The sequence below is a fragment of the Lissotriton helveticus genome, chromosome 12, assembly GCF_964261635.1.
Source record: "Lissotriton helveticus chromosome 12, aLisHel1.1, whole genome shotgun sequence".
In the NCBI taxonomy this organism is placed as follows: Eukaryota; Metazoa; Chordata; class Amphibia; order Caudata; family Salamandridae; genus Lissotriton; species Lissotriton helveticus.
The window spans coordinates 304,412,205-304,439,159 of record NC_136073.1 but is presented as its reverse complement, the minus strand read 5'-3'; the positions used below and the strand labels follow the sequence as shown (position 1 = coordinate 304,439,159).

At 43.8% G+C, this 26,955-nt stretch overlaps 1 protein-coding gene across 1 annotated transcript in view; it reads right to left on the bottom strand.

Annotated features, from left to right (window-relative positions):
• LOC144799451 (fatty acyl-CoA hydrolase precursor, medium chain-like) overlaps positions 1-26,955 on the bottom strand; it is a 211,976-nt gene that overhangs the window by 41,428 nt on the left and 143,593 nt on the right. The window contains exon 10 of the mRNA XM_078670767.1: positions 14,217-14,306. Within this exon, the coding sequence (XP_078526893.1) occupies positions 14,217-14,306 (90 nt within the window). The remainder of the gene's footprint in view (positions 1-14,216; positions 14,307-26,955) is intronic.

The window sequence follows — 26,955 nt, the reverse complement described above, 5'->3', positions numbered from 1 at the left end:
CATACATCCCCCTCCTTTGCTGCACCAACTCCAGCATGATGCCAAACGACTTCATTGTCACTGAGATTTATGGTAAGCTACTTGTACAATTGTCTTCTCGATGTGTATTGACAATAGCTGTAGCTCTGTGTACTTCATTTTATAGGTGTAATGCAGTAGTGTTCATTTTCCTACACATCAAGGTAAAATGAACACACCTGTATTGATACGTAAAAAAAAAAAAAGGTTTTGTGGAGCTTCTGGGTGTTGTGCTTGTGGTGCCTGTAGGTGTGCATTCAATAATGTGTGTATGATGATTGTGTGATGTAATATGTACCAAAAATGGGCCTAACATATTACCTACATATACATGATGACATATTCAAAACATATATGTGTAGCAAGAGAATGATGAGTAGCACTTACATGTATTCACTTCACCATGGCCCCATTTCATCAGGACACCACTGCCAGGACACCACCAGCAAGACGGGAACATCTAAATCTGCTTGGCGAGAACCCGCTGGCATGATGACGACAGAGTACTGTTAGCCATCCTAAAAGACCACCCCCACAGCGGTCCATTGCTGCAACATCTAAATACAGCGGACGGACCGCCGTCAGCTTGATGGAGTACTTGGGACCGCTGCCATGGCAGAATGGAGTCAGTATCACCAAGATTTAAATCAGGCCCTAAGTCAAACACTATATTCCTTCAAACATATTCTCTTAGGGAATTAGAGTTGGCTAAATGTGCATGATAACCCATTGAGTAATTTTCCACAGTGCCTGAAAGAACAATGCGTTTCATGGAGTACAAGACTTTGTTTAAGTAGAAATACATATCATATAGGGAACACTCAACTCCAAACAGCAGAATTGTAAGTACCTTAATCTCTGGGAGTTTTGACTGATGAAAAAAACCTCTTACCCATCATTCTATAAAAATGATTTAAACCTCCACCATGCAATATTCCCTATGAGCATTGATTCTATATGAGCAATGCAATACATTGAGAAAAAAGACATGCCAAGAGAAACATACATTTTTATTTTTGCAAACTCCTCAATTCCAGCTTTTCAAGTAAATTGCAATTCCATCTGACAATTAGGGCATCATTTATATTTTACCGGTTGTCTAATCCTTTACCAGCCCGACAGAGTAAATGACTCCATCACCCTGATGGAGGTACTGACAGCCAAATTTAGAAATGCCCAACAACCCAGAAGACATTTCTTCCACTGTCAATGTATTGTAACGGTAAACTCACCAAGTGTTTTTTATTTACAAAAAGAAAACAACATGATTCACACATAATAATGTATGTATGTATGCATGTAGAAGGCAATTGTAGAGTGCAACTGTGACTCCAAGGAGCATCATGGCACAATGGCGGGACCGTACATAAGATTCAGCATGTACCCTGCCAAAATCATATAAGTGCGAGAACTAATGCGTTTCAGGCTCCAAAGATCCTGTTTTTCAGGGATTTCCTGAAAACTAGTTCTGTATGGGAAAACCAGAGGAGGCTAGGCACAATATTACAGGCTTTAGTCCCCAGAGCTTCCACAGATTTGCCACCTTTCGAGATGTACCTAAAGCGGAGAGGCTTGAGGAGGTTTGCTGATGAGGATCTGAGGAGGCGCTGGTTCACATAAGGTTTTACTCTGGCCCTAAGGTACGTAGGTCCTGATGATCTAAAGGCTCTGTAGGTGATTACCAGGATCTTAAAAAGGACTCTTTCATGGATGGGTAGCCAGTGTATAGATTTTAAGGCTAATGAGACTGAAGAGCCTTGAGGCAATTTTAGGACCAGAAGTGCGGCTGGACTATCTGCGGTTTCTTCAGGACGGACTTATTGGTCCCTGCATATAAGCTGTTACAGTACTCCAGTCTGGATGTAATCAGGGCTTCTACCACCTCCTTTCTAGCCGTGCAAGGTAGTAGGTCAAAAACATTTTTGAGAGACTTTATCAGATGAAAGCTCATGTTTGCCACAGTGAGAGCTCGTTGACGGAAAGATAGTGAGGTGTCAAGTTCCCCTCCTTCATTCTTTACTACATCTACTGTGTTAGGAGGAGGAGGGATATCTTTAGGCCACCGTAGGCTGGGCGAGAAGGTGTTGGTTTTTCCTAGTAGCATGATCTCAGTTTTTTGGGCGTTACACTTCAGATGATTAGATTGCATCCAGTGAAAGACCGATATGAGGCCAAGTTGGAGATTCTCTTCAGCCTTGGTGGACTGTTCGGTGGACTGTTCGTCTAGTACTAGAATTTGCTGAGTATCATCGGCGTAAGAGATGGTTTCAACATTGAACGATAATATCAGGTTTATTAGGGGAGCCATGTAAATATTAAACAGTACTTGGCCTAATGTTTGGAAAGGTCTACTCCCATTATAATATTGTAATGTTTACAGCTCCATTCAAGACAATGGCAGCAGCTATAAACACTGGTATGGACACAGAGCTGTCAACATTAAATTGTAGAAATCTACAATTTCTGATTCTCCCTCTCCCTTCATCTCCAGGGTATACAGGCTGAGCATAGGAATGGGAGAACCATAAGCTGTGGACAATGGAAAACCGGTAACCCCTCCACCTTTTATGGTTCACAGCATATTGCACCAATGGAAGGAGGGGGCAGTGTATTCTCAGGAGCCCCTATGTTTTCTCTGGCTCAGAATCCGTGGCTTAGTTCTACCTCCTTTCACAGCTCCTGCTGTCCAATATTTGAAAGTTACAGCTTTATTTGTGCTAATTAGATTAAGATGTGGCATTGCTCTTTATCTTGTAGCCTTCTCCACTATGCAGATTAATCCGCCTGAAGATATGCTATGTCCATGTGACAACAGGAGTAAGCAGAGTACAATGCATTTTCTGCTATTTTGTAAATGTTATAAGAATTTTAGATGTTTTTATCTGAAGCCTCTTCTCCTTAGCCATTATATCAGCTCACACAAAGAAGCGGTGAAATTCTTGGTGACATTGGGTGATCTCTAATAAAAGAGAGAGGGACCCCAAGACCAAAGGGATAGGGTTCCGCAATTGACGCAAGTCAAAGTATAATTCCCTTTGGGCGAATCATCGTAGAAAGGCAAATTCTTACCAACATGCACATATATACTAAACAATGTCAAATCATAACAAGGAAGCAATACAAAGCGATTATTAAAAAAATATTAAAAAGATTTTAAGTGAAAACACAATAATAAAAGTAGATCTGCACAGTTTGTTACCATACACTATAATTTGTTAAAAATGGGAAACATATACAAAACGGAACACAATATACAAAAAATAAATCCAACATTCTAATAAAAAAGGAGGTACAGGTAAAGGACTAAATTCCGACAAGAATTCAGAATTTTCCTTCGTTAGTTATTCCAGTATTACTCCTTGAGCATTGACGCGTTTCGGTGGTATATTTAATGTTTAACCACCTTCATCAGGACAAAAATGAATGTTTCCCAATGGTTCTCAAATATTGAATATCATTCAGTATGGGTCAGGGGTACTCTGCCTCCTTTCCAGTCTCACAAAATATTTGTCCAGCGAATTATCTCTTCGAAGTTAAAAAAGTATTGACCTCCCAATTTGTCTGGATAGTGAGCAGGGGACAGCAACACTTGTATTCTACGTTGTTCGTATGCTTCATACCTAGCAACACGTGCCAGTATAAATCCGTAAAATTATAATTCCGTAATAATGGGACCACAAACGCGGTATTGATATGGTCTTGTACACTCACTCAGTTGGAGTTCGTAATTAAAATATTATTGCTAATGTGCAATCCCACGATATGGGAGTCATTCGTCGCACGTGATAATTGCAGCGTGCACTCCCTGTCGGCGCTAAAATAGAAGCGTCCCGCGTGTAGGCAAACAAAGCTGGAAACGGCAGACATTGGGTGATCCCCTGACTTGTTACTGTGTTGCCTTGTTTATCTTGCAAGCTATTAAAATGAGAAAAACTTTGAGTATCTAGCAGAAAGGAAATGAGATGATTCAAGGAATTTTAGAATATTAGTAATAGAATTTTAAGTGTGATCACTATGGCTTGATGTCTGGTAATGTACTAAAATGAATTTACGGTTTTAATGGAAGAAATGGAAAGATTTTATCAATTGGACTGTATTTATATTCTATACATGTTTATTCTTTGTATGATGTACTTTTATGACTATCTTTTGATAGACGAATAAAGACTAAACGAACGAACAAACGAAAGTTACTGCTTTGGTTGTGTACTTCTAAGAGGCAGGGAGTTTAAAACTTTCTGTGCCTCTTGAGAGGCTATTTTTCATTTAGGTCCTTTTGCCATCATGGGGAAAAACACTGTAAGCGCTTTATAGCCTGTCAGCGCAGGCTATGCCATCCATACGTCCCACTCTCTTGTTATTGTGCCTGTCTTTGTGCTTAGAGCAATATCGTTGGAGCAGGCCTTTACCGATTGGCTAGCCCTCTGTAGTGAGATACAATTCTATAATACGTAGGCACAATTAGGGCTGTCAGCCCTCAGTCCTTGACCATCAACGTTCTACATCATATATCCCTGTGCAAGTTGATCAAAAGCTTTAACAACTCAACTCGTATCTTTTAGACAGCCAATCTGAACTACAGAGTAGGTCTATTTAGCCAATTAAAGCGCATGAAAAATCAGTAAATGTGCTGTAAACTGGCTCTACATTTCATAATTTATATTTATTAAAAATATTTGTATTGCTGTAATATTATACACACAAGAAGATTTAGCCATAAACTCTGATTGTTATAACTTAAAAATGATTTGTTCGTTTACTCGTATATGGAGGCAGCCCATGAGGCAGCTACAGAAAAGGACACCTGATTCATCTGAAAGGGCATTGCGCCTATAAATCAATGGTTTTCGTACGTTTTAATGCAGCATATTTGTCGTTTAAAATGATTTAATTAGGCCCCACTGATGGCAAACACATTCTTTCACGGTTATTCAATAAACATTGAAATATTGTAAGCAAACTAAAAAGATCGAAGAAACTGCAGTAGTGCTTCTCAATGTATCCAATAAACATATATAAGCTTGAGAAGACAGCAAATATTTCAAACTTTTTTAAGTTAATTGTGGATTAGCTGAGCAAACTAAAAGACAAGTCTAAAGAGCAAAGGTCTGTCTTACTTTCGTCTTACAATAAATCCCATATGTGAAATTGAAACAAAATTTTTAGCAAATTATTCAAAATGTATAACACTTTAGAAAGTGTCAAAGGCATTTAAAAACAAAATTATATTCATGTTTTTATTTTGCAATATTATCATAACTAACTGGCAATTTGTTCCATGCCAGGTGTGACATCTCTAGGCCGTCCTGGATTTTTGGCAAAAGCACTTTGGAGGATATTCTCAAGGAAGTGGCGGAGAGAGAAATGAGCCTTCTTGGCTTAATGCCTTTCTCCGCCGCTTCGGAAAAGCTAGACTGCACCATATTCACAAGGACATTGTGCAGCCTTGCTTTTCACCCTGCGATGGTGCTAAGATTCACAACTTAGCGCAAACGCAGGCACCCTTGCACCAGAGTGCAAGGGTGTCTGCAAGCAGGGAGGTTTGTTTATGTACTGGAAGGTGTCCCTTCCTGCACATAAACAAACCTAAAATGGCAGTTTGTAATTTTCATGTGTGCTGCTTCATGCAGCACACATGTAAGTAACATGGCAGCACAAGGCAGCACACATGGAAAATGCAAAAATGAGGAGAAATAAAGCATTTCTCCTCGTATCGCCAACTTAAAACCAGGGTTGTCCTGGACTTAAGTATGGCATTAGATCCTATTTATGCTGCCTTTGTGAATAGTAGGCAGCGTAAATATCAATGGGTGTTACGGTGGAACGCCCACCACAACACCCACTGCACGCCTCTTTCACGCTGAACACAGTGTAAAGGGGGCCTATTCACAAGGCAGCATTAAGCCACTTTAAGTGGCTGAACGCTGCCTTGTGAATAAGGCGAAGCCGGCAATAGGGGCTTGTGAATATGCCCCTTTGAGTGCTAATGTTAAATGCAAAACTAAAAATGCAAAAATCCAGTGCTCTGTCGGCTAAAACATCAGGAATGTTGTACAGTTTTTCACAAAATACTGAGCCTCTTGGTAACTAGAAATACAGTAAATAGTTACAACATTGCAGTTACTTTTAGTTACCTCTTTCAAATATGCAGAAAAAGCACGTGATTGTCATAATTTTCTTCTTATGCCTGTAACAGCTATAGTGCCCAAGCACCCTGTGTGGGAAATTATGGGGTGAGGTGACTGGGGTTATTTAGAGGCCATTTTCACATGCACTCCCAACCAGGAGTGACGTAAGATGTTGCAGATGGCCTATTACAGAGTGGCTCTGGGCCATTCCTTTTCACTGAAATCACAACTCTGTCTTTTTTAGCATGTGGTTTGTCTGTGTTCCCCAGCAGCCGTGGTCGGTGCAGGTAACAGCGATGGGGCTAGGTAAGGGAGGATTTCGAGGGACAATCCTGAGGGAAAATTAATTATTTATTGAATTTTCCCCTGCCATCGTCCCTCGAAATCCCCCGTTACCTGTCCCCACTGCTGTTACCTGCACCGACCATGGCTGTTCCCCAGGGGCACTCTAAGTGGTTCTCTGGCTGAATCTGTGATTGAGGGTGGGTGGGGGGAGTGGCAGTTGAATGCTTAAAAGTCTCTCTAAAACCATAGGTACTCGTTTTTGAGTCCTTCTGGTGTCTAATTTTGTATTCACAGCTGCGTATCACAGAAGACGTTTTCTCAAAGGACAGAGAAGAAGGACACATGGGTGAAGGTGAAGATAGTGCCTATCTTAAAATAGAGTTTGACCCATCTTTCCACTGTGCCTTTAGAATTTCTCATTCGAAGATAACCACAGGTTCAGGGATCGATGTGGAAGCACTAAGTACACACAGTTACCTAGAAAATAATAATAGTGCCCTCTTCAAACTTTAAAAGTAATATGGTATAATGTATTTGGGACACAGCATTTTTTAACATTTCTACTGTGGTTTTAAGGTCAAGGATGATAAACATAAAACAGATTCCATAAAAAAAATCACTGTTCCTGAATGCACACTAATTTCAGCAAATTAAAGACTATGCATACTCATATCAACTGTCCCACCTGATGTCTTTGAGATGCAATGTATACGCTTGTTATGAAAGCTGGAAACCTTTCAGACCTGCTAAAGTACATGTCTTTCCCACTGAGTCCTCTGTGTTTTTGAGTTAGGACTGAAAGGCATACACTAAACATGCTCTTCACCATGGTAAATGCTAAAACAGTTGATGGACAGAATGCAGAACAATGTACAGAGATCTGGGCCTAAATCCATAGTTTTTTTGCTCACCATGCCATTCCAGTTTAAACCCAGCCATCTGCAAATCAGCCTTGACCCTGTGCCTCATGGAAATATTCCAGCCCGAACTGCCAAGCCAGGTCCTCCCTGGACTGGAAACAAGCATCCCGGGACCGGTTTCGGGGTTTCACCCCTCTTCAGCCTGGATAGCTTGATTCCAGTGGCATGGAGAGCACGAGACCCACGTCTGGGCATATCCGTCCCACTCGGGGTGGCAAATGCAAAAACCACAGTCGATGGACAGAATGCAGAACAATGTCATATATTCATCCCAGTACAAAGATCTGGGCCTAAATCCATAATTTTTTGCTTACCATGCCATTCCGATTTGAACCTGGAGGACCTGGCTTGGTAGTTTGAGCTGGACTGTTTCCATGAGGCACAGGGTCAAGACTGATTTGCATATGGCCAGGTCTAAACTGTGGTGGCATGGTGAGCAAAAGAATGATGGATTTAACCCAGATCTCTTGACTGGGGGTGAATGTTTTGATTTGTTCTGCATTCCGTCCATCAATTGTGTGTCTTTTGCTTTCTCGCCCTAAGTGCACCAGGTATGCCCAGACGTGGGTCCTGGGCTCACTGTGCCACTGGAATCAAGCTATCCTGGCTGAAGAGGGTTGAAACCCCGGACCGGTCCTAGGATGCTTGTTTCCGGTCCAGGGAGGACCTGGTTTGGCAGTTCGGGCTGGACTGTTCCCATGAGGCACAGGGTCAAGACTGATTTGCATATGGCCAGGTCTAAACTGGGGTGGCATGGTGAGCAAAAGAATGATGGATTTAACCCAGACCTCTTGACTGGGGCTGAATGTTTTGATTTGTTCTACATTCCGTCCATCAATTGTGTGTCTTTTGCTTTCTCGCCCTAAGTGTACCAGGTATGCCCGGACGTGGGTCCTGGGCTCACTGTGCCACTGGAATCAAGCTATCCAGGCTGGAGAGATGTGAAACCCCGAAACCAGTCCTAGGATGCTTGTTTCCGGTTCAGGAAGGACCTGGCTTGGCAGTTCGGGCTGGACTGTTCCCATGAGGCACAGGGTCAAGACTGATTTGCATAGGGCCAGGGCTAAACTGGGGTGGCATGGTGAGCAAAAGAATGATGGATTTAACCCAGATCTCTTGACTGGGGCTGAATGTTTTGATTTGTTCTACATTCCGTCCATCAATTGTGTGTCTTTTGCTTTCTCGCCATAAGTGCGCCAGGTATGCCCAGACGTGGGTCCTGGGCTCACTGTGCCACTGGAATCAAGCTATCCTGGCTGAAGAGGGTTGAAACCCCGGACCGGTCCTAGGATGCTTGTTTCCGGTCCAGGGAGGACCTGGTTTGGCAGTTCGGGCTGGACTGTTCCCATGAGGCACAGGGTCAAGACTGATTTGCATATGGCCAGGTCTAAACTGGGGTGGCATGGTCAGCAAAAGAATGATGGATTTAACCCAGATCTCTTGACTGGGGCTGAATGTTTTGATTTGTTCTACATTCCGTCCATCAATTGTGTGTCTTTTGCTTTCTTGCCCTAAGTGCGCCAGGTATGCCCAGACGTGGGTCCTGGGCTCACTGTGCCACTGGAATCAAGCTATCCTGGCTGAAGAGGGTTGAAACCCCGGACCGGTCCTAGGATGCTTGTTTCCAGTCCAGGGAGGACCTGGTTTGGCAGTTCGGGCTGGACTGTTCCCATGAGGCACAGGGTCAAGACTGATTTGCATATGGCCTGGTCTAAACTGGGGTGGCATGGTGAGCAAAAGAATGAGGGATTTAACCCAGATCTCTTGACTGGGGCTGAATGTTTTGATTTGTTCTGCATTCTGTCCCGCAATTGTGTGTCTTTTGCCTTCACCATGACAGCAGCCAGGTGGAAGGGCAGTGAATCACTCATTGTTCCTCAGAGGAGATCAGTGTTAGAATGGTGTGCAGTTGGTGGGGTCCCTGCAAACCCTGGATGCTAATTTAAATATGGCAAGTCCCCTCTCTGAAAATGAAATGTGTGACTGCATAAGTGTAGCAGTGAAGTCATTGGGTGCCCTAAATATTGGAACCAAGCTGTACCTGACTGATGAGCCCTAATCAAGGCGAATCCGGTCTTGGGTTGCTTGTGTTCTGGTTCATGGAGGACCTAGGTTGGCAGCTTTGGTTTGACTCTTCATATGGGAGCAGAGCCAAGGCTGATTTGCATATAGTTGGGTGTAAACTGGTTTGGTATGGTGTGCAAAACATTTATGGACTGGGATGCTCCCAGAGTAGTTTACAGCAGCTGAGATTATTTCAAGCATTCCATCCATCACTTTTTTGTATACCTCAGTAGGACAAAACACAAGATTGTGAGTATGAGTTAAAGTTTATGAAAATGGCCGGTTTGGTCATTTTCAGGTTTTTAAAAGCAGTTATTCACTACTGGTTGTGATATGAACAACATATGGGGTCATTTTCTATTCAAAATGGCTCAGAAAGGTAAACAAACTGATTGTTTTTAAAGGTTACATCTTTTGAATATATATGGGGGCAGTACTAAGACTGAGGTGTGGGGGAAAATAATGAAGACCAAAAAATGCAACTATAGAACAAGTTTGTATTTGTCAGGATAGACTCATTACGGAACCAAATTTCAACCAAAATATAGAACAGGGTGCAAATGAGAACATCAACAGATCTACCATTTCAGGATTAGCAAGATGCATTTGGGCACACATCATATAGGCTGGCTTCCCTGTTGTAGCAATTTGTACCATGGTTCACCCAATTTTTATAATCAGCTATTTCCGCCTGGTATAAATGTCCTGAACAGGTAATGTTTGTACCACCTTTGAGGTACAACAGTGGATGCTACCACACAAGCTTGTTGTCTTATCTCCCTTGTCTACATTTTCCCAGGCCATTCAAGTTTAAATATGGTGTTTTTTTAAGCAAAGTTCGGTTTACAACTAATTTCTAAATTTACATTGAAGGTTTATCGACTTTGATGAAGCAAATGTGGAATCAGACAAGTAGTTGTCATCAGACAAGTAGTTGGCCTAAAGGCTAGGGCGGTCAACCTCAAATCTTCCAAACTGGGTTGGAGTCTTGGCAAGGACCTGCAAAGTCCTGTGATTCTGGGCAATTCTCTTAATCGCCCCATGCCTAACAAAATTGAATGTCTCCGTATGTAACTCAACTAGTGCTCGTGTAAAGCACTCTGATAACCGATAACTTCGGGTCAAGTTTACGCTATATAAAACTCTGTAAAAATAAGCAATGTGTGGATTTTCTCTCGACCTCCTAGACAGTACACCAAAAACACAAAAGAAAATACCACAATATGAATTTGTGGTGTCTTTTAAAAAGTAAGCCTCAGATTCTGTTAACTAATTTATACTCACTGAGGTTAATGTAGATCCCTGACTTACATTTTACAATGTTCTATGTGTATCTGTGTGAGCCAAGGTCTACAGGACCTTTCCAAATTGTACAGTTTTCTTTTTTTTTTAAAACTTCTTTTTTTGCGTTATACAACATATATAAGAACTCCCCCCTTGAATTGGCATCAATAAAAAAAAACGTAGACAGTTCGACAACCTCATTATGGCACTAGGGGGTACAGGTATCCTCGGGCAGGTAAGATCCATGGGGAATGACAGAATAGCATGAAATGAAGAAAAAGGGAAAGAGCAAGAGGAAGCAGCCGAGCACCACACAGGTCCTAATTGTCCCCCTCCCCCATCAGACCCCGACCTCTCTGGCGAAAACAGTTCATCACTCGTCCCATCAGAGTCACTCTGAGACAACCATGAAGTACACATAACTCGCCAGGCGAGTAGATCATCCTGCAGTTTCTCATCCCTGCGTGTAAGCTGCATATATGTTACCTCGGCCAGGGACCATTCCCTCACATCCCTAAGCCAGGCAGGTACCTCAGGGGCCCTCCGCCCCATCCAGGTAATCGCTACCCTACGTCTAGCCAATACCAACATTAATTGCAAGAGTTTGTAGGAAAGGTTCCTTTTCTTGGGCTTGGGGATCAGGGCCAACAAACAATGAAGCGGGTTCAGGACTATCCGGAGGCTGGTGGTGGAGGCTATGCGTTCCACCAATGCCGTCCAGAAGCTCTTGACCAATGGACAGTCCCAGGCGAGTAGATCATCCTGCAGTTTCTCATCCCTGCGTGTAAGCTGCATATATGTTACCTCGGCCAGGGACCATTCCCTCACATCCCTAAGCCAGGCAGGTACCTCAGGGGCCCTCCGCCCCATCCAGGTAATCGCTACCCTACGTCTAGCCAATACCAACATTAATTGCAAGAGTTTGTAGGAAAGGTTCCTTTTCTTGGGCTTGGGGATCAGGGCCAACAAACAATGAAGCGGGTTCAGGACTATCCGGAGGCTGGTGGTGGAGGCTATGCGTTCCACCAATGCCGTCCAGAAGCTCTTGACCAATGGACAGTCCCAGGCTAAATGTAAGAATCCCCCCCCACACCACATCTGGGACAGCTGTCCCCCCTATCCCCGGAGATGCGTTTCAATGATATCGGAGTCAGATAGGTACGATGCATAAAATTGAAGTGTATTAATTTGAACCGTGCGTTGCACGATACCTTGCTCGTGAGGCACCCTATACGCGTCCGCTGACCCTGTTCCAGGACAGCGCCAAGATCTGCCTTGCAGGCCCCCCAAGAGGGCGGGACCGGTGGAGCTGAGTCCTGTCTCATAGCCGAATATAATAGGGAGATCAATCTACGCCCCCACCGCAGGAAAGAAGGATGTTCAGTGTGTGGGACATCGGAGACGCGAACTGGGGCCAGGCAACCTTCCCCACATCCTGGAGTCCCCAGTAATGTAGGTACTAGGGTAGAGGTCAGCCAGGGTCTCGCAGCCTCCCTCTTGCCAGTCGCGAAAGGACATGTGCTCTTCCATGGCAACTATAGGGGCCAGACCTAAACCGGCAGCTCCCTATGAAAGGGGGCCCGCCGTAATACCCTCTCCACAAACCGCTGCCAGATGCCTGCGGTATGGCGTACCACATATGGCAGGGTGTCGTCTGCTCCCGTTCCCGTCCTGCATCAGTGCAACCTGTAACGTCCGCGCGTTTGCTCTACCTGCCAAGAGTCGCATCTCCCAGCTGTCTGCATCCGCAAACCACCGTGCTGCCGGCAGTAGTTGTGCCGCATAATAGTATAAGTCAAATCCTCAAAGCTCCGAACAAGAGTATGAAGGACGACCCTGCTGCGCCGTCCCGCCCAAAGTAGGGACGTAAGCAACGTGTTAAGGGTGCGGAATACTCGCGGGGGACAGGGCACAGTGAATTCTGGAGGACGTAAAGCATCCTGAGGAGCATCACCATCTTAGCGATGGCTAGCCGTCCCATAAGGGAGAGCGGCAGGGAGTTCCAAAAGGACACCGATTGCTGTAGGGACTTAAGAATCCGATCAATATTCCGGACCAGCAGCTGCACATCCATTGGGGCCACCTGAAGTCCGAGATAACGGAATGCCTCCCGTTCCCAGCGCAACCCATGGTCCGGCAGATCTATCAGTGGCACTGAACCATACCCCGCAAGCGGGAATATCAAAGACTTACCGCAATTAAGTTTCAAACCCGAAGCCTCGCCGAACCGGTCTAGGTGTTGTAGCAACACAGGCAGGGACTCCCGCGGGGCCATCAAGTAAAATAGGAACAAGCAAAGCTCTCGCAACCACATAATGTGGTTGCGAGAGCTTTGCTTGTTTCTCATTATTGAAATTCTTGGAGTTTCTTTGAACGGTTAGGGTTATCCCGTTCGCTCTTCACGCACCACGCTACAAATACTATTCTCCCACTACACTATAACGTTTACTATAGGCAGAGCGCCTTCCATCTGCACTTAAATAACCCTCATAGCTGTCTCCATCAAGTAAAATAAATTGTACAGTTTTCTTAATTTGCTCCAGCCAAGAGTACCTTTAGTGCTAGTCAGCATATGGGTAATGGTGTGTACACCTCTCACCAGTACACAGTGTTGGTATGGTCACCCGCGAACATGCATAATTACTATTGGCTGCTGAAATTAAAATTCAACGTGAAAAAGACCCTGTGTGTCACACACGTATTTACACAAGTCAGGTTCGTACTCATTAGTTTTGTCATATTTTAAGGAGTCAAGTTTCATATTTCTTCTGTTTTTTAAACAGCCCTTTATTTAAAGTGTGTAAAAAGAAAGCGAGAGCGCAAATACTGACACGCAATAACATTAAAAAAGAGAGGAAAAAATGAGGAGGGGATGTCAAAAGGAAGGTGTAGTCGGAATAAGGCTTATGGAACGCCAATTTATATTTTTAATGAATGCGTACAGTAGAAAATAAATAGTCTCATTATTTTGCCACTAGTTACTGTCTCATGATTCCGGACTATTTGTTCTACCTCACAATTATAGTATATAATTTCCCTTATTTCTTCAGCTCGCCACTCCATGTAAAGTATTCTGCATAAAACATCTGGTTTCACCCAACTCAGGCAGTGAGAAGAAAGTGTCCAGTTCATAAAAGCATTTATGATTAGAGGACGTAGAGTTACAGGAGTACTCTTTTATGTACTCTTACACACCTTTGTGAATCGCCTTAAACTTCAAACTCCCCATTATTAAAAGTGCCAGAGGCCACAGTCCCTTATATTTGTACTAATGAATATGAATAGAACATTACCTAATAATACAATGTTATGCCCATTTTACATGTTTTCCAGCACGTTCACAAATGCATGTAAGGGTACATAAAATAGTATTACAGGGGTATAGCTGTACAATAAAATTTCTTAGTGTATATTAGCCAATATGTTTAACTATGTTCAAAAACTATATGACCTCACACCGAGTCACATATTCCATGTGAAATAGATTGGGGCATATATTACATAGTGAGGATCTTACCACTATGTGTGCAGATGACATCTGTATTAAAGTGTTCACTGTGTCTCTGTCAAATCCTTCTTTTATTGAAGATTCCGGTATACCCATTGTCTGCATAAAACAAAAACAAAAATCATGATAGTGACGATTAACACTATTATCATTAATATTGTTGATAAATGCTCACCTAGCCAAGTTTCTGCTACTTACATAACACTTACACATAAGCACTTTATTAAAGCTTTTTAATATAAAGTTTTACTACCCAATCAAAGTTGGTACTCGGTTCAGCAACCTCTGTGGCATCAGGATTGGAGCATGTGACATGCAAAGGTATTTCTCTCAATAAAGGTGAACGGAGTTGTTAGAAATGGGGGTCTCTAGTTGGCACTGGTAGGTACCTTTGTCCAAATAGGGACCCTTGCTTCTAGTCAGGGTAAGGAGGATACACACTTTAGATAACCCCTGCTCACCCCCTTGGTAGCTTGGCATAAGCATACAAGCGTATCCCAAAGGCAATGTGTAAAGTATTTGTGTCAACACTCACAGTAACAAAGTGATAACACCACAAATGCACACCACACCGATTTAGAAAAGTAAAGTATCTTTATCTAAACTTAACAAGAACAAAACAACAAAAATCCAACATACAAGTATTAAGGAAAATTACTTTCAAAAGGTTTAAGCAACTGAATCGATAGAAAACTATGGATTCATGATTTCTTGCAAAGTACCTGTCATTGCGACAAAATTCACCAAGCCAAACAGCTGCAGTGATGGGAAGGGTAGAAAAACAAAGAGGTACGTTGTTCCTGAGATCTTTGTGGATGCGATGCAACAGTTCCACTGTACAGGGGAGCGATGCGTCGGGTCCGGTATGTAGGGGAAAGCGATGTGTCAAGTCTGAGACGACTCCGATCTGCGGGTGATGTATCAGGGAAAACTTGCCGCACAGGAACTATGAGTGGATATCCGGTATGGTTCGGCGAATGATGTGGCGGCGGCGAGCGGCGCTGCATCACCCTTTTCAGCCGCAATCCCACGATGTGTCAAATCTTGCTGCAGCAACAAGCACTGTGTTGGTATCGGCAGTGACGCAGCAAAGCGTGGAGATTTATCTCGCACCACGGCATTACGTTGAAAAAACTGTCGCAAGAAGAGCGATGCGTCAATTTCTTTGTTGTTTTGTTGCTTTTTCAGCTCCCAACTGCAAAAACAACCTCTAGAGGCCAAAGACAGTCACAGGCACCTCTTGGTAGGTCAGAACTCCCAGCAAGGAAGTTCAGGGGAGTTGGGGTTGAAGTCTTTGTGTTCCTGAGACTTCAAAACAGGAGGCAAGCTTTACTTCAGCCCTTAGAGACTTTCCTCAAGCAGGGGTTACATCACACAGCAAAGTCCTTCTCCTTTCCGTGTCAGAAAACAGCAACTGAAAGCCAACCCCAGACACACAGCAAGGGCAGTACTTCTCCTCAGTTTCTCCAGCTCTTCTCCTTCGCAAATGTTCCCCTTGATTACAGAAGTAGTCTAAAGTTCAGGGGTTTTAGGTCTAATACTTATTCCCCCAAATGTCTCTTTGTGCAAGGATCTCTGAGCCCAGTACAAATCAGTTCTGTCCTCTCTGGTGCAGCTGCCTGCCAGGAGGTGGACACAGCATTGTGTAAGGTAGACAGTGCCCTATTCAGGTGCAAGGGAAATTTCCTCCCACCACTCTGAATGCTGACTGGGCCTATTCAGATGCTAGTGAGAACTCCTCCCCCTACACTAAATGCAGCCCAGGTCTATTCAGCCCAGCCCTGACTCATTCAGGAAAGGCAAGACACACATCAACCCCCCTCCCCAGTGGCTGTCTGAGAGAATGCACCTCCCCAGCCCATGTCACTTCAAAACCAGACAGTCAATACCCAAACAGGCAGAGGCACACAGAATTGTTAAATAAGAACATGCCTACTTTCTAAAAGTGGCATTTTCAAATACACAATTTAAATACCATCTTTTGTAAAAGATGTGTTATTAAATTCTGAGTTCAGAGATCCTAAACTTTATTTTTCTATCTTATCCCTATGGGAAGATATGCTAGAAAATGTTACAAAGCATTCCCCATTCTATCCTATGCGAAATTGGCAGTATTTCACTATCAGGACATGTCCTACCTTTCACATACACTGCACCCTGCGCAGAAGGTACCTTGGGCCTACCACAGGGGTGTCCTATATGTAAGAAAAGGGAAGGATAGGGCCTGGTAAGTGGATGTACTTGCCAGGTCGACATGGCAGTTAACAACTGCACACAGACTCTACAGTGATAGGTCTGAATTACTTTTTCAGAACTACTTATAGTAGTATTTGATTTACCAGCCCCGGTACACTCAGTGCACTTTACTAGGGCCTGACCAGTAAATAAAATATGCCAATCATGGATACCCAATCATGTTCACAATTTGCACAGAGAGCATTTGCACTTTAGCACTGAATGGCAGTGATAAACTGCCCAGAGTCCTAACACCAACAACAACAGGTCAGGAAAGAATAGGAGGAAGAAGCAAAAAGTTTGGTATAAACCTGCCAAAAAAGGACGAAGTCCAACAGGAGTTTTTTCCTTACACCTGCTGGAAATTCTTTAAATATTATGGGCATCACTAACAACCAATGGGAAGAGGTACTACATGGCCATGAAATGAAAACCTGTTCACGATTGGATATGAAGAAAATGGCAGGCTAATGTTCAGGGACCTAATTTATAGTTAGTAAAAGTAAAGATACTGGGAGTGTGGGTTGGAATTTGTGTTTGTAGAATGTTCAGGAAAGTTGAGTTTACTGATGCAAAACGGAAAATTGTGTAACAAAGCAAAAATATGCTCATGCTGTTCAGAAAAAGACAGGCTGCTGTTTGCGGACATACTATTTCACTTCATAAGTACATTTAAAGCAGATAGTGAAGTGTTGATTCATGCGGAATCAGCAGACTTGTTGCAGGTGTTGATCTTATTTTCTAGGAGCTGTTTGCTATTATTGCTGTTTTATAATGACTGGTGCAAAGCTGTTCCATCATATGTACTCTTGAAGCTCTCTCTGGGACCATTCATGCTGTCTGATTGGTGCACCCCAATGAACCTGTAGGATATCTGTAAGGCGAGCAGCACCTCTGATGTCTGAAAATGCACTCTGCAATGGGACATGGTCGCGCTAGATGGCTGAATAGACCCATTACACTGCATCTACCAAGGCTTGGCCTTCTATCCTGCAACATCTCAATGCTGATGAAGATGCCCGAAATCTGCAGGTTGAGCTTGAAGTCTTTCAGTGTAAGAATTGGGTGATTTCATTTAGCCGCAGTGTGAGAAATGTTTTTCCCATTTTGAAAAATAATATTTAATATAGGTTTGGTTTAGTTAGCATAACCAGGTCACATTACTGAAAATGTATGTTTGAATGTTGTGCATGTACATTTCTAGTCCCTTACGTTTCTGAAAAGAATTAAACTTCAGCTGAAGCCACAGACGTTCTCTGTAAGCTCAAACGTATGATTTCTCGAGCTTCCTAAGCCAAGGAGATGCATTTGAAGCAGCTTGGAGGTTAATGTGCTAAACCTTTGTTGCTATGGTCGATGCTGTGAATGTGTAGAACAGTCCACTGTATTAAATTGCATTTCTCGTGTTTCTGTCCATTGAAAAACGTTTGCAAGTAGGAGTTTTCAAAATGTATAGTCTGATTGGTTAGCTGTGCAAGTAACTTCTTTATTCCACCGCTCTACTTAATAACAAGCTATGAAACTGTGTGATGTCATTGTCTAAAGCATAAAAAAAATATTTGCCTCTTTGGGAAGGAGCTATAATTTAGCTGTAGTGGTAAAAAAGAAGGCTAGAAAAGCATGGTCCCCTTTGTATTTATGGCTTAATATTATGATTTAACTCATGCTAAATACCTTGATTGACTATCTTTTCTACTTTCTGTATTGATAACACTGATATTTCACTGACTCTGCAGAACTGGAAAACATGAAATGCCTGGTTCTGCAAATTTTTCTTTATGGGTCTTGGCAAAGTTATGAATTACAATTAGAGACACTTTTGGTGGATTCTCTATTTAATGCGAATTGACCCTCCATAATTTTAATTGGATCGGAAGATAATATGAAGGCCAATTTGGGCTGCTCAGAATCATAGCTCAACATCCACCACACCGAAGGCTCAAGACTCAAGTAAAGCGATCATCCTCCTGGGCCTGACTATAGTGCAGAGTCCCTGGAGAGAGGGGCTCCCAACATTCAGGAGCAAACACCCTAGGTATTGTTTTGGAGCAGCAAAGCTTATGTGGACATTCCCTTGTAACCTCAACTGCATGTTGAAGGGCCAGCAGCCAACAGAGGGTCTGTCAGACAGGACCTTTAGCTAACAGCATCACAGGCAGTGATGAGGTGGTGAGAAGCATGACTTCATGGCCCAAATGGAGCTCTTCCTTAGACTAATGAGTATGTTTCAAACTGGCGTCATAGAGCTTACATTGCAGCTTACTGCCACTGAGAGTGTATTAAGTGCACCTGATCTAAAACTCGAATACGTAGCCACTCTAATGCCTTGAGTGGCATGATTGCTGAATGAGCTTAATCCTCTATAACGCTCAATCTGCAACATATGTTTAATCCCACTGGGTTCCTGGAAGAATTGTTCGCACCGCAGAAGAGAAATGATGACTTCCCTGCATTACTGACAATGGCTGGCTATTGTTGGTATAAGAATCTAACCTAAAAGTGCATTATGCACCGGACCTACTGGTATGATCTGTGTCTTCTTTCAAAATACTGTGCAAGTGAGCTGTAATGGATACTTGGCCATGAACTGAAACGCTAACACTAGAGGATGGTGACAAACTACATGTTTTAGTGTTTTCAACAAGCACTTCAAAGTCCCTACAGGACAATTTCTGATGGTTTACACATTCATACATACATGTATTAAGTGCACCTGATCTAAAACTGTAATAGGTAGCCACTCACATGCCATGAGTGGCGTGATCGCTGAATGAGCTTAATCCTCTATAACGCTCTATCTGCAACATATGTTTAATCCCACTGGGTTCCTGGAAGAATTGTTCGCACCCCAGAAGATAAATGATGACTTCCCTGCATTACTGACAGTGGCTAGCTATTGTTGGTATAAGAATCTACTCAAGCCCTAGTATGCTAATCTAGAGGCTTCGACTACGATCAACCCGATTGGGTAATTTTCGGACGAATCAGACACGAGATGGAGTATTTAAGGACGGCGCTCTCTGTCACCGGGCATTTCCCGCAGAACCAGAGAAGCAGGCAGTCCATCGTAAAACAACAGGTAAGCGCCAGCATTAGGATAGGAGGATAGACTACAACGGTGATTGAACCAAACAGGGTTTCTCTAACCTTCAGACCCTTTTTTCTCTCCCTCTCTGACTCTTAGAACCACATAACACGAGGACATGGTGCTAATGCCTCTGGTTCTACAATTTTAATATTGAATATACCCAGAGAAGTGAGCAGTCCTTAGCGGAACATTAGGTAAGCGTATATAATTCGATGGCCACTCAGACCAGCAACTCCCCAATAACATTGTTTCCAACTGACCCACATTTGATCTTTATATACTTTGTTTAGAGAAACGGAATCTAATCCTGCAAGGACAAGACTTAGGCGCCTCTGGATTTTAACTATGTAAAGACGACCAGTAATACAGATTTTAGGCACAACAACTCTGAACTCATCATATGCCTAGGTACCTTACTTACAGGTATGTCCAACCTCTGTCTATAATACCTATATAATCTTTAGTAAAAACGAGATTGAAAAACCACTACTTATATCAGTGTAAAGCTTGTCACATATTTGTGATTTACAGGAGTATGAAATTAGATATAATATCAAGAGAAACAACTCAACAGAATTGGCTTTCAAAAATTGAATAATATAGAAATATAACTTAAACACACGGACTTCAAGGTAAATCCCTCCTTTTGGTTATATACAATTGAGACAATAGACCTGAGTGTTTTAGACTCGTCAATCTGGTATATACCTTCATCTGTCAAAATTCGTGACAAACCTTCCTTCCCACCTCCCCAAAAAACTAGACCGAGGTAGAGACTTCTTTAGCTCAGTGGCCAGGTTAAACAGCCCCCCCTTATAGACAACTAGCTAAAGAAACTATAAACAATCAAACACCAGGCCACCCTTTAGAGGGATCTGAGAACAAAGCAGACGGTCAAAAAAGTGTGAATAGCCACCCTGTAAGGAATTGTGAACTAAATTGACTTTTGCACACGTATGCATGCATGTATTAGGAGGGTAGATCTACGGATCAAAACATGGCAAGAGCATTTGCAAATAGCTCTTCAAATTGTTCTTTCATCTTAAATTGTTTTCAGTTTAGAATGTTTCACCGAGAGCAGCAAGCCTGGTTACATAGAAGTTACTACAACAGTCTATCATCTACATGTATAGCTTTGTAACAGTTGTCAAAAGTCAAGCATTTAACTGTATTATGTATGACAAATGTTTACGATTATGCACTCATCAAACCTTATTGTATGTTCACTCTTTTAGGGCAATTATATAGACCCCTACACCACGACAGAAACCAAAAGGTGTCTTGATAAAGGTGGACAGTAATTTGGAAAACCACCGAAACGCGTCGACGCTACACACTGTATAATTCAGGATCTCGACATCTTCGCTGATATATTGTATCATAGTACATATAGCTTAGGTGTATACAATAGAGTCCGAATATACAATAAGTATTGTACACATTTTATGTCTTACTGTTTTTTCTGTCTTTGTGATTCAATCTTGCTGGCCGAAATTGAAACTTCCCTTTTATTATTTTATTTTTGCTGAGTGGACTCCAATCTTTGGGACCACTCTCCTTTTAACATTTGGATGTTTCAATAAATTGTAAGAATTCTTCATATATATTTGTATTGTGGTATTGTTTTTCCCTTGACCCCTTTTTGGCTTCTCCTAATCATTCTCATTCAGGGGAATATCTTCAGTTCACTGGTTAGACAACCCTATTTCCCTTGATGTTTAGTTAAGGGATACCTCTCATATTTACCCTCGGTATAAGAATCTAACCTAAAAGGGCATTATGAACCGGACCTACTGGTATGATCTGTGTCTTCTTTCAAAATACTGTGCAAGTGAGTTGTAATGGATACTTGGCCATGAACTGAAACGCTAACACTAGAGGATGGTGACAAACTACATGTTTTGGTGTTTTCAACAAGCACTTCAAAGTCCCTACAGGACAATTTCTGATGGTTTACACATTCATAAATACATGTATTAAGTGCACCTGATCTAAAACTGTAATACGTAGCCACTCTAATGCCTTGAGTGGCGTGATTGCTGAATGAGCTTAATCCTCTATAACGCTCTATCTGCAACATATGTTTAATCCCACTGGGTTCCTGGAAGAATTGTTCGCACCGCAGAAGAGAAATGATGACTTCCCTGCATTACTGACAATGGCTAGCTATTGTTGGTATAACAATCCAACCTAAAAGGGCATTATGAACCGGATCTACTGGTATGATCTGTGTCTTCTTTCAAAATACAGTGCAAGTGAGCTGTAATGGATACTTGGCCATGAACTGAAACGCTAACACTAGAGGATGGTGACAAACTACATGTTTTGGTGTTTGCAACAAGCACTTCAAAGTTCCTACAGGACAATTTCTGTTGGTTTACACATTCATACATACAGTCCGAAAGGCTTGGGAAATTTCCCTTGGCATGCTACAAACGTACACAATACTATCTATGATGCTGCTGATGCTGTGGTATGGCCACACGACCATGACATTGCTATAGTCAGCATTATTGTACATGACTAAGGTAGACCTGACTATATTATAAGATAGGGGGACAGAGTATATCGATGTAGGACAGAGATTGTCAATCTACATTGGGATGCCCTAAACTGGTCTTCTAAAATGCTCGGTTTAAATTGATACAACATACTGCACTGATCATATTTAACACACAGAAACCTATAAAAAAATTATTTCAGTGTCAGACGTACCCCTGAGATGTCAGACTACTGACACCTATCTCATGAATTATATTTTGGACCTGCTCTTAATTTCCTTATTAGAATAATGTACTTAACATTAAAGGTCGACTGATGAGCACTGTGGTTGTGTAGCCTCAAAAAGGTTTGTTGGGTTCAGTGGTGAGATATAGGCAGAACACAACAGCATGTAAGTTTGCCCACCATGCTTTGCTCCTTTACAAAAGACAGCTGGCTATGTCACTGAAAAGCAATGATGTGCTACAGGAAGCACAGTGAATGAAGGAACTATCCAGTGAGAAGCTAAGGATATCATTTGCCGAGCCAACGGTATCAGGGTGATGTTAGGTTGCACATAGCATGGGATGATTTCCCACTGAAATTAGTAAACAAAAAATTCTTCAGACTCCCTTGTAATACTTAGATGAACCAACCCCGGTATCTAGAACTTATTCATTGACAGAGATAGAAGGGATCCCGTCCATGCAAAAACTTGTTTACCAGAGGTGCGATTTTCATCACATACACACTTGTCACTAATAATGGTTTGGAAGCAACCACTCCTGTTCGGAATGCACTCTGCCAGATGAAGTATTGAGGAATGATGAGACACCCGAGAATTATTTGTGTCGCTAAAGCCATCTTTCGCGGTGAATTGCTGACTGACTAAAACCAAAGGCAGTGCCAGTTCTCTCTCTTGTTTCCTATGTAAATGTTGTATACACAGCGCACTTTAACAATGGGAGATCTGTGTAATTTATCATTTTCTTACTTCCACTTAAATTCTCATTCTTACTTCTTGACTAAGAAAGTAATGTGAAAAGAGCTGAATAAATAAATCCAAAGAGGCGGAATGTTGTAATGAGGAGAGATTGGATAGGACTGCTAAACCGCGCGGATTGGCATCATTTCACCAGAAGATTACAGGATCCAGTATCCTCAGAATCTCTGAAATTTAACAAAGCCTAACTTACCATGTGCTTGCTTGGCCCGACCGTTTGAAAATAAATGAAAAAAGAAATGTCTCCAGCTTGGCATACAACTATGTAAGGCCATGGCGATTATAAAAGAACTCCAGTTTAGCAGAACAAAAAGGCATGGTCATGGACATTGAAAAGGGAACTAGGAAAAACAATAGACAATGGAAAATGTTTATCTTATAAAATACTGATTGTTCTGAAGGGTTTCCGAAGTATTTGCAAGCATTTCCTGTCAAAACCATGTCACAGCTACTTAATTTTGAAGCTTTGCAGACTAGATGGCCGCCGCGAGCAGGGAGTGACTGGGACGAGCTCCGGTCAATGGTACACTCTTTAGTGTTTTTCCCTGACCGGAGCGACCCCACCGGAACCCCCTCGCTGGAAGCCTCTAGAGCGAGAAGGCTCGACTGTCCCCACAGGAACGAGCCCAGAACAAGGAAGGCTCGAGGATCGCTAGCTGGCTGCTAGACCACAGATCCGGAGGCTGAAGGTACATGCCCTTGCCCGCTCCCGATCTGCTGCTCTGCTTCCCTACCGCGGCGCCCCCCCCCCCCATGCTGCCCTTCCTCTGGACCCCAGCAACGACTACCGGACGCCGCAATCACTCGACTCCCTCCTCAAATATTAATTAACTTTACCCGGCCCCCAGGAAAGTTCCAACTCCTCCCTCACCTCGGGATGCCTGGACCCAAGATGGCCACCATGTCAGACATCCCAACACACTCGAGGAGATTCCGATCGTGAATCACACCACGGACAAGACGCAAGGACTTCCCTGCTTGACGCCAGGTTCAGAAGGCACATTTACCCCTCTGCAGGCGCTTACCCACCCGACTTGCAAGCTCCAGCTCATTTCTCCCTTGCATAAGGCTGCCTGGCTTTAAGATGGCCGCCACTTCGGACATTACTACAAAGCAAACTAGCTTCTGACCAAGAATCATCCCTACCTGCCCCCAAAACAGCTACTCGACATTAAAACAAAAGACACGCTGGCACGTTTAGAGTACTACGCACGCCCAATGCCACAAACGGAGGGTACCTTGACAGCTCTCTAGGCACAACACGCTCTCCACACAATCTCCAATTCTGTTATCCACTGCTAAGAACTGCCTAGCACTAATATGGACATCACCTTTGATCAAAGGAGCTTCGGAGCAAAACACACTCCTCTGGACCCCTGCTACGCCGCCCTTCGCCTCTGCCGCAACCTAAATATCACGCCTTAAGCAAGAAGCTCAACGCAATAGTGCATTCTCCAATCATCAAGAGCACCTTACTCTTTAGACATACAACATCTAACCACCCAGGACACTTCAGTTGAACAACAAACAATTTCCCTAATTTGCTCCAGGATGCCTCCGACCTGGAGCTCAGTCATGCAGTCCTGCCCGTTACAGAATCCCCTTTCCCCTCTCGGTCAGAACACCTACACCATAACTTTCCCACAAAAACTCTCCTTCAAAGCAAAAAAATGCTTTAAACAGAATCTAATTAGGCAACATCCCGAAACACTCATTGTGGACACCTACCACTGCTCATCAAGAGGGCAAAGAAAAATGGACTTCATCTTTCACACCTTAAGACCGGACCTATGGGTTACCACTTTTAACTCACTCCTCCCTGTCTCAAAAACCACCCTCACAGAATATAACCGGAAACTAACTATCTCCCCCCTCAACCAACAGTCTCTCTCTGGAGACATCACCATCACCATTTTCCTGAATGGCACCATTCTTATTCAGGCGAAAGATGAAAACCTAGAGTTCTTTGACTCCCTCTTCCCCACTCTAAAGACGACTACTGCTCTCTACGCTCACCAGCCACGCACCTCCCCCCCAGTGGCTCCAGTCAAACCCCCAAGCCGCAAAGCAGGCTTCCCTCACCTCCTCGTGCACCACCGCCCATGCCTACTCAGGTCAACACCCATTCACCTCCCCCAGCCTCGTCCTTTAATTCCCCTCACCCCACGTCCTTTAATTCCCCTCACCCCACGGCCACCTCCACTTCCTCCCTACCTCACAGAACTCTGCACCCCGCTCCCTCCCTTCCATCTCCCAATCCCCCGGTAACCCCCCCTTCCTCCCTACCTCCCAGAACACTAGCGCGCACCATTCCACTCAGCGAAGATAACCACCTCTCCCAAAAAGGCTGCAACCCTCCTCCCTCTCGTTTCCTCGACCACATGATCTCGAAACTTGAACCTGATCCCCCCACCCTTGCTATCCCCCAATCATTATCTCACCCCAAACCCTTTCCCCCTCTCTAGCCCTCGCCCATCTGAACACCAATCCTGACTCAGTCCTTCCCTCCCCAATCATCCCTCCAAACAGCATCTCGCCCCATTACCCCTCTCCCTCCCCAGTCCTCTACAAACAGGATTCGGTCCCTCCTACCTCGTCTCTCCCCCCCATGAAGGCCCTGCCCCTTAGCCCCTCTCACTTAAGGCCCTGCTCCCCCCTCTCTACCTCCCCCAGCTCCCATGATGACACATCGCTTGGACCTTCTTGAAGCCCAGATCACCGCGCTGATCCTCGGACTAAAAGAAACCCTTTCCTCCCTAGAGAAACTCCAGCTACCCCCCCCCCCCCCATCTCGTCTCACCTCCCCTCCTGCAGCAATCTCCGATTAGGAATGACGCCCGCCCCCTGATCAGACCCCTGTCCCCCCCAGGCTCTCGGCCTCCTCTTACTGAACCCCAGACTGAACCACAAGTTGACTGTCCCGGAAGAACCTCTCCCTCTCCCTCCCCTCAGGAAGTGAGCTCCCGAGTCACATCCTATAAACCCCCTCCCAACCATTCTGCACAAGCTCTACTCCCGCACCTCTCTCCCCTTTCTTCGATCCAAGTCATCACTGGTATGAGAAGAGACCCGCCTCACAGAAAAACTGCCAGACCCCCAGCCCATCTCGCATCCCTACCCAGAGCGAATTTGGTCAACCGGAACCCGGATGCTGAACCTCCCATCAACTGCATGCTCATCAACTGCAGATCAGCTGTCAAACACGCAACTGAATTAGCCAAAACTATCCTCTCCCATGACCTAGATGTAGCCTTCATCACTGAAACTTGGCTGAACACCCTATCCCCTCCCATCTTGGACACGCTGGTGCCTCCCGGCTTCTCACTTATCCACAAAGACAGGCCCATACACAAAGGAGGCGGAACAGCAATTATCCACAGAAGTGACCTCTCCATTACTGAATCCCCCTCCCTCCTCTACAACTCCTTTGAATGCCTCTCGGTCAACATCAATTCGCTCCATCACAGCCCACTCCAATGCCTTCTCCTTTACCACCCTCCAGGCAATGCTACTGTATTTGGCAAACAGCTATCGGATCTGATCACTCAAACCGCTCTCAACAGTGACGTCAGAATAATCCTGGGCGACCTCAACCTAAGATGGAATGCAACCAAGAATCCGCTCATCCAATCTCTCACCTCCCTTCTACAAGACCACGATATGATCCAACACTGCTCAGAAGAAACACACCATAGAGGAGCGAACCTAGATGCAATCATTGCGGACAAAAAGACAGTCTCAATTGACCACATCATCCCTGTGGACTGGTCTGACCACCACGCCACCCTCTTTCACATCAACCACCCGGCTCCTTTCCTCCCATTCACTAAAACCTCCCCCAAGTGGGTCAGAAACTTATCGAAAGTCCCCCCATACAAGTTACAAGATGTTCTCAGCTCACTCCTCCCGAGCTCATCGGAGCTCCTCTCAACCACGGATCT